The 12823-nt window shown below is 47.5% G+C and overlaps 1 protein-coding gene across 1 annotated transcript; it reads right to left on the bottom strand.

Annotated features, from left to right (window-relative positions):
• Positions 1–11907: 11907 nt before the first annotated feature.
• Positions 11908–12591, bottom strand: CLDN14 (claudin 14). Its single transcript, XM_066340204.1, is given in 3 exon segments — positions 11908–12361; positions 12363–12486; positions 12489–12591. Coding segments are annotated over 3 exon segments (681 nt in total).
• Positions 12592–12823: the final 232 nt, after the last annotated feature.

The following is a 12823-nucleotide window of genomic DNA, read 5'->3' as shown; positions in this document are numbered from 1 at the left end:
AGGGCTGATCCAGGGGGGAATGCTGGGCTCCTCCTCCTGGGTGGAGCCTCTCCCCGTGGGATGATGGGATTGTCTGAGCCCTGCAGTGAGCCTGGATGGCCCATGGACAGCAGATACCCCTGGGGGAGGATGGGTCCTGGGAGGGATAAAGAAACACTTTTAAAACTGGTTTAACAGCTGCCTATTAACAAAAGATCCCTCCTGGAATGCTGAAAGGTGGGTCATGGAAGGGATAAAGAAACACTTTTAAACCTGGTTTTAACAGCTGGTAATAGAATACAAACTTTTGGTTACATCCTAAGACAGGGACAACCCACAGAGGCCCTGGCAGCTTTTATGGAGAGACTGGATTTGGGGTTTTGGAGAAAAATCCACCAAGTGAAGAGTGCTCAGTGCCTGGAGGAGGTGACAGGAAAGGAAGGACAGGACAATGGGGAGTGGCTTTGAAATGACAAAGAATGGGGTTAGGTTGGATAAAGGGAAGAAATTCCTCCCTGGCACAGAATTCCCAGATTTGCTGTGGCTGCCCCTGGATCCCTGGCAGTGCCCAAGGCCAGGTTGGGACAGTTTGGGACAGTGGAAGGTGTCCCTGTAATGGCAGGGGGTTGAGTTGGATGATTTTTTAAGGTCCCTCCCATCCCAAACCCCTCTGTCCTTCCCAGGTATTTTCCCTGCTTGTTCTTGCTCAGGAGATCTCTCAGCCCTCACTCCAGCAGCGCTTTTGCCAGTCATCTCCAAAGTCAAATCCCAACATTTGGTCCCAATTATCCCTTCTCCCTGAGCAGCCCCAACCCCACACAGCAGCTCTGTTCTTGCTCAGGTGTGGGATTTGGGGATCCTGCCATTCCAAGGGGATCTGAGAGAGCTGCAGAGAGATGGGACTGGGGGAGCTGAGGCTCCTCCTTCCCAATCCCTTTAGGAGAAGCTTTTCCATGCTCATCATCTTGGTGCTCCAATACCAGTAGAAAATCTGGAATGGGCAAACTGGGAGTATTTTTCCCACCCTTTGGCTGCCAAACTTCCAGCCCAGGGATGTTGATATTGCTGAGGATCCCACTGTTTATTCCCTCAGCTGAAAAATCCCAGGAAAATCTACAGCCCCAATGCCTCCGGTGACTGCAGTCCAAGAGGATATTGTCCCCTCAGAGCATGAATATTAAAAAGGTTCACAGATTTCTTCTGTCTGGAAACTGGGCATAAATTTGGGCTCTTCCAAATGCCTGGAAAAAACCTGATCCTAGTGCTCCTGAAAAGGACAGGAACACCGTTTGTGTCTTTTAAATTGTTGCCATCTATTCTGTGAGGGCTGAACTCCTCAAATCTTCCTGGTTTTGCTCCAATTACTTGTGTTTTCACTTAAAATGTTTTCCTTGCTGAGAGTTTAACTGGGAAGGCTTCATTTTGAGGGAATTATTTCTCTGGGCATTTTTCCTCCTCGAGATTTGAGTTTTAAGCACAACAATGCTGACTTTTGATGCTACATAATGCCAGGTTTTGTCTCAGCATAAACTTCTCCCCTTCAGCCACCAAAAGCAAATAAATAAGCTGGGCAGGAAGTTTTGTTTTGATTTCTGCCAAGCTGAAATTAGGAATTCTGAAGTGTTGTTTGCTGGGGGAAATGGAAACGGGCCAGGTTGGAATGGGAATGGCTGTGGGATCTCAGCCTGTTCAATTGCTCTCGTTCAAAATAGAGCTCACTGAGTGTTCCTCCTGCACTCCAGGAGCTGCAGGAGCCTCTGGGTATTTTCATTTTCCCTTTTTGAGTGGGTTGGACCAGCTGGATGTGCTCACAAATAAAGAGCAGGGCAGGGAAGAAAGTGTGGATTTACTCTGCAAGGAGAGGGGAGAGGAGGTTTTGCCTCTGTGCTCCAAATATTCGAAATTTGAAATTTCTCTGCTGTGGGATGGATCATGAGGAGAAGGGAAAATTGTCAGCCAGGAACTGCCAAATCATAGTTCTGTGCTTGGATCAGCAGGAATAGCACAAAACACTTTTCCTGCTGCAGTATTTGACCGGATAAAATATGTAATTCTGAGCAGGCAGTGCAGGAAAAAGATGGGTTATTGTCCAGGGAAATTATTCCTTGGAATGGGAAATCCTGTGTAGTGGGAAAGAGTGGGCATAAAATAACTGCACTTTATGCCCAGGCAGGGTTTTCCATTAAAAAAAAAAAAAAATTGGAGAACTTTGCCAGGATCTGGGATGTTCCTGGAGCAGGTGGTAAATTCACCGTTCTTTCTGTTCACTCTCAGCTTCCCAGAAGGAGGGAAGAATTTTTCCAAATAAATCACAGAATTATGGAATGGTTTGGGTTAAGAGGGACATTAAAACTTATCCAGTGTCACCCCCTGCCATGGCAGGGACACCTTTCACTGTCCCAGGCTGCTCCAACCCCAGTGTCCAACCTGGGCACTGCCAGGGATCCAGCTGCTCTGATGTGGCTGTGGGAGTTCCTTTCCTTGGATTTTTCCTTGTCAGTGTAGAAGAATTTGGTGTGATCCTGCAGAGAAGTATAATAAAATACAATAAAAATATAACAAAAAACCCACTGAAAATCACCTATTATTAGAGCAGTCAGGATAAAGTAATTCAAGGGCTGGAACGTTAAAATTTCACTTTCAAGCTGTGTTAAATATGAAGGGAATTGAAACTGATTCCTTGTCTTTTTTTTTTTTCTGCAGGAAGAGGGGATTTTCACTTCTACAATTTCTGCTTGGATAACTCAAGATGAATTTTGGAGTGAGGTTTTCGATACGATCCATAGATCCCTGAGCATAAGGAGCACACTCAGAGGTGTGGTATCACCTTTGAACACATGTTCTTGCTATAAAAATAATTATTCTAATTACATCCTGTGATAGTAACGACTTGAAACGTTGTCTCTGAGCTTTCAGAGCAGGATCCAAGTGGAATCTCTGCTTCCTGATGAATAAATTCAGGCTCATGCCTGAGCCTTTGCTGGGAGCAGCCACATGATGGCAACATTGCTAATCTTTAATTTTGTTCATTCAGGCAGCTCCTGGAGCTGGGCTTGGACTCAGAACAAGGTGTGGAAGTTCTCTGGGGTTTAGAGGAAATTTTCCTTTCATGGTTTGACTTGGAGAGGGACATTTCACAAGGGATGGAGTGACAGGACAAGGGAGAATGGCCTTAGGCTGAGGGAGGGCAGGGACAGATGGGATTTGGGGAGGAAATTCTCTGCCCAGGGAAGTTGTGGAGTTCCCATCCCTGGCAGTGCCCAAGGCCAGGCTGGACTCTGGGACAGTGGAAGGTGTCCCTGCCCATGGCACTGGAGTTTTAAAGTCCCCTCCAGCCCAACCATTCCATGATTCCATGAAATCAAACCACTTTGCAAGACTCTCCATGGCTCTCAACTCAACACAGGCAGGTTTTTAAGGAGGCAGGAGGAGAAAATGCCACTTTCCTTTTTTTTTCCCCCCTTTTTTTTTTCTTTTTTCCCTCTTTTATGAGCTGCAGTGGAACCTGTAAAAGGCTTTTCCCCAGTGACAACCAAGCAATTCCTGAACTGGTGCAACTCTGAAACAGGAGAACAGGATCTGGCACTGCTGCAGGAGCTCAACCAAGTTCAAGCAAGATCTTCATTAATGCCCTTAGATCCTGGACATGATAAATATGGGCGAGGTTTGGTGGAGACTGGAAGAAAAATGTGCCCTTTCAGCCAAAGTAACTCTTATCCCGACAAACATTTTGCTGGATTGTTATTTGAATGAATATTTAATATAAACCATGCAACCTGCTCTAATAAGAGCACATTCATAATTTTGAGCAGGCGAGGAGCCCTGTCCAAAATTCCCTTGGCTTTGCTCTGGGTAAGGAATAACTTAAGAAGGAAATGTTGGACTGCAGCTACTCTTGGCTGAAGGACACGGTACAGCAGGAACAGCTGTGGAAGCAGATTTACTGCAAGAAGTGAGGCTGCTAAAATCCTGACAGTACTTTGATTTTTTCTGGGTTTTTTTTTTTTTTTAATGAAAAAGTCCAATATAGAGTTTATGACTTTTCATACAGTTATTTATTTTAGGAACTAAGAGAGCTGCCAACACAGCAGGTAGTTAATACCCAATTCAGGCTGTGTTTAAATAGGGAAGGAGCTATTGGCTGCATCCTTTGGGATTCTGTGATTAACCCACAGGGAGCTGGAGATGGCTTTTTCCAGAGGCTTTCAGGTGAAACATGAGGGGGAGCTGGATCCCTTGGAGTGGAGTTGGAATCAGATGGGGCAGATAATTCAGCTCATCCTGAAGTGGTTTTTCTACTGAAATGAGCTTTTCCTTTGGACACGGGAGATGGAGATCACCTGGAGCTGGGATGGAGATTCAGTCTCTGCCTCTGATCCAGACATGGATCTTTCCTGGTGAGGGTGGTGAAGGTTCTGGAGAGTCAATCCTGTGAGCAGCAGCTGAGGGAGCTGGGAAGGGGCTGAGCCTGGAGAAAAGGAGGCTCAGGGGGGAGCTGGTGGCTCTGCACAAGTCCCTGCCAGGAGGGGACAGCCGGGGGGTCGGGCTCTGCTCCCAGGGCACAGGGACAGGAGCAGAGGGAACGGCCTCAGGCTGGCCCAGGGGAGGCTCAGCTCGGCCAGCAGCAGGAATTTCCCCATGGAAAGGGTGCTCAGGCCTTGGCACTGCCCGGGGAGCTTTGGAGTGCCCATCCCTGCAGGTGTCCCCTGGAGGTGGCACTCAGAGCTCTGCGCTGGGGACAAGGTGGGCACAGGGGGACTGCCTGGGCTGGGAGGGCTTTTCCAGCCTCAGGGATCCTGGGATTCTGTGACTCCTGTACTCAGGAAGGAGCTCAGGCTGCTGTGCCCTTGGTGTGAACTTTGAGGGTGACCTCCCCTGAGTATCCCATGCCAGGCAGAACTTCGGGATTAGCTCCGTGTTTGGCTGTTCCCACTCAGCTCTGGCACCTCAGGCTGGTTTGGGGGATGAGGGGATTTCAGCCACCTCCCAACCCACACGGGGCTGGGGGTCACTGGTTAGTGCTGGACAGTGGCCACTTTTGAAAACCCCTCTAGTGAACAGCATTCACTGAACTCTCATTTTTGCTTGGTACTCATCATAAAAAAGGAGAGATAACAATCCTGAGTGTGCTCTGATGTTAAATCATGGAATCACATAATTTGGGTTGGAAGAGACCTTAAAGGTCATCTCATTCCAGCCCCCTGCCATGGGCAGGGATGCCTCTCAGGAGCTGATGGAACTCATTAAGCAGAAAACAAAGAATACAACAATGTGTTGGCCAAAACACATCTTCAAAATGTGTTGCAGGAGGAATAGAGGAAGATTCGGCTGGGGCTGGGAAAAGAGAAGCAGATCTTGCAGCAGATTGGGTCAGAAATTGCTGCAGGTCTGGTCACAGTGAGGGAAAGCTGGAGCTGATGCCCAGAGACCATAAAACCTCCAGAGGGAGGGAAAGTGTTCTGTCCATGGAGTGTGAGCGTCTCCAAAGGCCAATATTCTCCTGTTTGGGCTCTGGAAGCAACAAGACATTCCAGAAGTTCTGTTCACAGCCCATTTCTGGGTTTATGGATCAGTTTGCTCGTGTTTGCCACAGAACTTCTGCCAGGAGGTACCAAACCACAGCTGGAAGATCCCAGATTGCTTTGGGATTCTGGGAGAGGAGGAGTTGGGGCTGTGGCAAGACCCTGAGGTGCCATCCCTGGGGTTCTGCTGGTTATGCTGCATATTCCAGTGCTCGGGATGTGCTGCTGGACACGGGATCAGCACCACGTGCCCAGAGATCCCAAACGAGGGTGTGTGCCTGCATCCAGATCCCACAGGCTGGATTCAGATCCCACAGGCTGGATCCGATCCCAAAGACTGGATCCAGATCCCCCAGACCTGCATTCCAGATCCCCAGACTGCATCCAGATTTCCACAGACTGGATCCAGATCCCAAAGGCTGGATGAGTTGAGAACTCCAAAGAGCTTCACCCAGGGGTGAGGGAGTGGAACATCTGGTGGGGCATCCTGGCAGCTCGTGGTGTCAGGAGTTACCTGGGGATCTGGATCCAGCACAGCCTCGTTTGTTAATGTTCAGGTCACTAAAGGGACACTTGGATATTGCTGGAGTGGGAATTCCTTTTCTTTGCTCCCACTTTTCTCCAGCTGGCAACTTATTGATGGTTTCCCTTGTAGAGGAATTCCATAAAGCTCTAGAAAACATCAGCTGGTGCAAAGCTGAATCCCTGAGTTCAGAGTGTTCAGTGAAAGGAAAATTTGACTGAACTGTCCCAATTTCCAGATTCTTCGTCCTCAACTTCCTTTCAAGAGTAAGTGAACTTAAAATGACTCAACTTTGCAAAGATGATGTAACCCAAATCTGGTGTTATTTTATCATGAATTTCACAGAATCTTTACCATGAATTTCACAGAATCATCCGGGCTGGAAAAGACCTTCAAGAACATCCACCACCTCCCACTGTCCAGGCTGCTCCAAGCCCAATGTCCAACCTGGCCTTGGGCACTGCCAGGGATCCAGGGGCAGCCACAACTCTCCCAAGCACTTCAGTCCTAACTCTGATTTTCAAGGTTTATTGATGCTTCTAAACCTTTGCTCTCTGTGTTTTCTGTGTGATGCCTTCAGTTTTCCCTTTGCTGTATCCCAGTTTCTGTGGTGCCCAGGGCTGCAGCTCTGAGCTCACAGTCAGTGTCACTCAGCTCTGCACAGCAGGGACACAAAACAAATCCTTCTCCTGCTGCACACCAAGGACACCTGGGACAAGTTTTCAGGCCCCAAAGCACAAACAAGGGTGGGCTGAGGAGAGAGAACAAGAAGGATGGGACTGCATCACCTGGGGCTGGAACAGGACAATTCAACCAATGTGCAAATGGACAAAACTTATCAAAGTGTGAGACCTCCGACTGATTGTCCATTGTGGACATTTTGTGACCATTTTGTGACTATTTTGGTTCAATGTTATGACCATTTGTCCCCTTGGGGTGTAGCCCTGGCCAGGCTCTTGTCCTGCCCAAGTTGTATCTTAAAGGCTTTTAATAAATACCTACTTTATTCTCCAGCTCAGTCCAGTCTCCTTCCAGCTCAGCCTTCCCAAGGCATCACATGGAATGATAAAATGGGACCAAATGAGACAAAGAGGCAGCTCAGGCAGGGGGTGGAAGGCTGGGCTTGCTCTGTCAATGAGCCCTTTCCTCCACAGAGAGCCACGAAAAGCAGTGAGGTTCATTAGCAAGGCAGCTAATTGGGCGGAATTGCCAGGGATAGCACAGGCTGACAGCCGAGCCTGGGTGGATTTGAGAGCACCCTGGTGATCAAGACCGTGATTATGACATCTTAAAAATAAAAGGCTTGTCCTGAATCCAGGGAAGGGAGAACTCCCTCACACATCCACGGGTTGCAGCTGCTCAACTACCAAACACTTTGTGAAATGGCCACAAAAGCTCCTTCCATCCCATCCTCTGAGGGGGCAAAATCCCCCTGACTTTGATTCCTTTGCTCTGGAGGCCTTTTAGTTAAAAGCTCTCTAATAGATTTGGGAGTATTGACATAATAATGAGATTATGGTGAAATGTGACCTCGGGGAAGTCAATGGAGCGGAAAATTCCAGCATTTGAAATATCCACACATCTATATGAAGGCTGTACATGTGCTCTCAACAGGGTCACAATCTCTGCATTGATCACTCCACTTCCCACAGTTGCTTACCAAACATCTTGGAAGTGTGAGCTAATGAAATAATGTATTTTTCTCCTTGCTTAAAGCAGAAAATAAAATAACACCTTTTCCCAGGGGAAAAAGGAGAGAGGTGGGGTCTCTCTGCCTTTCTTGTCCACAGAGACTTTGAAACCCATTCAGATGTTGAGTTTTGGGAAGCGTCTGAAGAACTGTCAGGATCTCAGTGAAGGGTTAAAACATGACTTCTGGTTTCCATAGGCTGAGGAACTGGAAAAGATGATCTGAATTAAGTTGAGAATCAACATGTCCAGGTGCCCCTTTAGTGATAAAAATTAAATGTGGATAATAGAACGTGGGGACTAAGCAGTAAACTTACAATTTTTAGAAAACAAGTGAAAAAGAACAATCTCTGATGATGCACGTCAAAGCACAATGAAAGGAAGGGATAGTGTCTTTAGATCAAAGAAGGAAAGAAAAAAAAAAAAAAAAGGAAAGAAAGAGAGAGAAATGAAATTGAAATTGAATTGAAATTGAAAAGAGAAAGAGAAAGAGGAGGAGGGAAAGAGAAAAGAGAAAGAGAAAAGAAAGGAAGGAAGAGAGAAAAAAGAGGAAAGAAAGAAAAAGAAGAAAAAAGAAAAAGGAAAGAAAAGGGGAAAGAGGAAAGAGAAGAAAGAAGAAGAAGAGAAGAAAAAGAAAAGAAAGAAAAGCAAGGAAAGAAAGGAAGGAAAGAAAGGAAAGAAAGAAGAAGGAAGAAAAGAGAAGAAAGAGAAAGAAAAGAAAGAAAGAAAGAAAAAGGAAGAAGGAAAGAAAAAAGAAGAAAGAAAGAAGAAGGAGAAGAAAGAAAAAAGAAAGAAAAGAAAGAAGAAGAAAGAAAGAAGAAAAGAAAAAGAAAGAAAGAAAGAAAGAAAAAGAAAAGAAGAAAAAGAAAGAGAAAAAGAAAGAAAGAAAGAAAAAGAAAGAAAAAAAGAAGAAAGAAAGAAGAAAGAAAGGAAGGAAGAAAGAAAGACCATTTCCGTCTTTATTGACATCTATTGACTTCCAAGTATTTTTGCCTGGATTTTATAAACTGCTCCACTCCTGTCACATTTCTGCCTGGCTGGGGATTGCTGCAGTAAGAGCAGCCCCACACAGGAGTATTCCCACCACACCAAACACCTGGCCAGTGAATGAATTTATTAGTGTATGGCACAACCCCCCCTCATGACCCACAGCCCATTTCCTCCCTTGGAATTGTGCTCCAGCATTCATGGCAGTCCAAAGCCCTGCCTCAGGTTGATACCAAATCACTTGGCAGGGTCTGGTAGAATGGAAATAGAGGAAAAGCCCAGGAATTGACCACCTCCATTGGGCTGAAAAAAGCAGCCCAGAAATCCATAATGGACCATGAACAGTTTGTTTCCATCTTCTCTGAGAAGCTGTTGTGCAGTCTGTGTCCATTCCCTGCAGCTCAGGGTTGTCACTGAGGTGTTTTCAGGGTCAGTGATCACAGAATTTGGGCTGGAGGGGACCTTAAAGATCATCCAATGCAGCTCAGCATGGGCAGGGACAACTTCCAGTGGTATCCAGCCCTGGAATTCCCAGCCCAGGGAGGACGTGGAGCTGCTGCAGAGAGCCCAGAGGAGGCTCCAGGATGAGCAGAGGGCTGGAGCAGCTCTGCTGGGAGGAAAGGCTGCCACAGCTGGGATTGTTCAGCCTGGACAGGAGAAGCTTTGGGCTGAGCTCAGGGTGGCCTTGCAGGGCCTGAAGGAGCCCCAGGAAACCTGGAGAGAGACAATTCCCAAGGGCTGCAGGGACAGGACACAGGGAATAGCTTCAAAGTAGGATTTGATGGGATCTTGTGCAGGAATTGTTCCTTTGCAGGGTGAGGAGAGGCTGGACTAGAATTCCCAGATTTGCTGTGGCTGCCCCTGGATCCCTGGCAGTGCCCAAGGCCAGGTTGGACACTGGGGCTTGGAGCAGCCTGGGACAGTGGGAGGTGTCCCTGCCCATGGCAGGGGTGGCAATGGATGGGATTTAAGGTCCTTCCCAACCCCAGAAATTCTGGAATTCTCTGATTTTATGAAAATGCAGACCAAAGTGCTCCAACCCCAATGTCCAACCTGGCCTTGGACACTGCCAGGGATCCAGGGGCAGCCACAGCTTTTCAGGGCCTCCTCACCCTCCCAGGGAACAATTCCTGCCCAAGATCCCATCCAGCCCTGCCCTCCTTCAGTTTAAAGCCATTCCCTGTGTCCTTTCACCACAAATAACCAAAATCGGGTCCCAGATCACTTTTATTTATGGTCTCAGCAAATCGCTTAGAAATTCCATTTATCTTTACAAACAGAGGTGATGTTAACATGAATCAATGCTGAAAACCCTCTGTCCCAATTCAAATCAACATGAAGCCAAAGGCAGTGGTGCTCAACCACGAAAAGGAAGGTTCAGAGTGGAACCAGGGGAAATGTTGAAAATCTCCCGGCTCTGGAGGTGATACAAGGGGACAATATAATTGCAAACAGATTTTCTTTTTTTGCCAAATGAAGAATTGTTGCCTCATATGTCTTGGAATTGTTTTTTTCCAACGTGTTGGTCCATCTGTTGGAAGTGGGAGACCTATAAATTTCTGGTTTAAGAGAAATCCATCGATTCTGTTTTTGTCATAATTTTATATCATGCTATGTGTGCCTTGGACTTCGCTGCAATGTGAAATGAGCTTTCTTTGCTCATAATTTTGATTTTTGATTGAATCCACTGTAGAACCATGGAATTTTGTGAGGATTTTAGAAGGAAATATCTGGATTTGGTACTCCTGACAAGCAGTGGTCAGAGTCCATGAGTGTTGGCATGGAGGATGCATTGTGCCCCAACAGAAGTTCCCCAAAAATCGCTGGAGGGATGGAAATATCCTTGCTAACCCTAATGCACCTTCAGGCACAAAATACCAGCGTTCATCCTAAGAAATGAGCACATTTCATTACCTGGGATTTGGGGATAGGATTCTAGGAACTGTTTTTCCACTCCCTATAATGCATAGGTTGTGTAGGATGCTAAATCTGCTCAAAAGCTAAATGTGACAAAGTCTTAGAATTCAGAGACTTTTTAAATTTAATTTTAAAGTACATTTAATATCAAATGTCCGGTTCCATTCTATTCCTGACATCTGAAAAAAACCCAATTCTGAGCCATTGAGAGGGTTTGTTTCCCTCGTGATGCGTTTCAAAAATGCGCTGAAATTCTATTTTGACCAGGTCAAAACATTGTAATAAAACTTCCAGTATTGGTTGTAACAGGCTGTCAAATACATCTGTCACAGTGCCATTGAAACTGGTATTTCAAGGGACTGTTAAAAAAACAACAAGAAGTTAAGTCAAAACAAAATTAATACCTTGTCATGACGAAATGTTCGTGAATTATGGAAATGAGCAGGCAATCAGTGCTGGAAATCACTGTGTATCCCCAAGAAATTCCAGGGTTTAGGGAAAACTCTGTCTTTTTTTGGGAAGAAACAAAGAGATGTGGCCAGTTCTGCATCACAGGACTCCAAACCAAACCATTATTTAACAAAATACCCCTCGAATTACCTGGCTCCAAAGCTGTGATTGGAGGTAGACGGGGATGTGCTGCCTTGGGAATATATTGAGCGGAATGAGAGACTTGTCTTTACAAACAAACTCTGGGTCTGCTGCAGATAAAACCAGCACTGAGAGGCAAAAGAAACGATGGGAAGGATCCCACTGATCGATGATATGGAAAAGAAGATATTTGCCTTTACAAACAAACTGTAGGTTTGCTGGTAAATGGAACTGGATATTGAAAGATGAAAGAAACAATGGGGAAAATGCATAAATTCCGTAAGAATTAAGAATTAAAAGGGGGGGGGGTTTATACATTAAAGGGGAATTTTAGGTATTAGGCACTCCAGGAAGGCTGTAACTCTCAAGTACCTCAGTCAATGGAGAAAGAGAGAGGGAAATTAGGATGAAATAGGAGGCTGCATCCTCCAAAATTGGAGAGACCCCAGGGGAAATGCCCCATGGCCTCTCCCTTTATTAGAATAAAATCAAACGACTCCTCTGTCTCCTTTTTGGACATAAACCTCTGGCGTTTCTGGATTCATTTTCCTCTTCCACCTTTGCCTTTATTTTCCAGGTTTTGCAGGCAGCAGCTCTGCGTCCACACCTTCCCTCCTCCGGGGGAAAAAGGACGGAACAACACAACGGTGCAGCTCAATTCCCAGTCCTGCGGTGCCACGTGCGGAATTCCCGAGGCGCTCACACGTAGTCGCTCAGCCTGTAGCCGCTGTGGGACGCGGATGTCAGGGAAGGAGCGTGGTCACCCTTGGGGACGCTGGCGGAGGAGGGAAGAGCCCCGGCACGCGGTGGGAAAGGCGCCCCGCTCCCGAGGCACGACGCGCACAGCAGGGCCCCCCCCAGCATGCTCAAAGCCGAGGAGAGGAACCCCAGATAAAGAGCCTGCCCTATCTCGTACTTCATCCCGGCGGGAAGCGCGGGGTGGTAGAAATCCACGACGATGTCGCTGGTGCTCCACGACACCGGCACCAGGCAGAGCAGGCCGGCCGCCATGAAGCCGATGCCGCCGGAGCCGGCCATGGAGGCCTTGGCGGGGCTGCCCTCGGCGCAGCGAGTGCACCTCATGCCCACCACGGCCGCGGCGGCCGCCAGCACGGCCAGCAGGCAGGAGATGACCATCATGGCCCTGGCGGCGCAGGTCGGCGGGCAGGGCCAGCTGGGAGCGGTGGGCTTGGCACTGGTAGACGCCGGTGCTGTGCCACACGCACTCCATCCACAGCCCCTTCACGTAGGCCACGGCCGTGATGATGTTGGCGCCACGTAGGCCGAGCGCCACCAGTGGGGCAGGATGGTGGCAATTAACGTCCCAATTAAGCCCAGCAGGCTCAGGGAGAAGCCCAGCAGCTCCAAGGCCCAGCTCGCCATTCGTCCTGCCCGCTTCCTTAACGAGGCGCCGCCGCTTGGGTTCCCTCGGAGAACCAGCTTTTCTTGGAAGATGTGCGGCTGTTTCGCTCTGACACCTCCTGCTCCCTAATAAAAGGTAATTGAGGGGAAAAGGAGTTAATTATTACCCCAAAGCCTTGCCTCTCCAGCCAGTGAGGTGCGTTCCAAGTGCAGCGAGGGCAATAATTAGCATAGTTATCGCTGTTAATCGTAT

The sequence above is a fragment of the Sylvia atricapilla genome, chromosome 2 (assembly GCF_009819655.1).
Source record: "Sylvia atricapilla isolate bSylAtr1 chromosome 2, bSylAtr1.pri, whole genome shotgun sequence".
Lineage (NCBI taxonomy): Eukaryota > Metazoa > Chordata > Aves > Passeriformes > Sylviidae > Sylvia > Sylvia atricapilla.
Note: the sequence above shows the minus strand (reverse complement) of the source record. Positions and strands in the feature narration are given on the sequence as shown.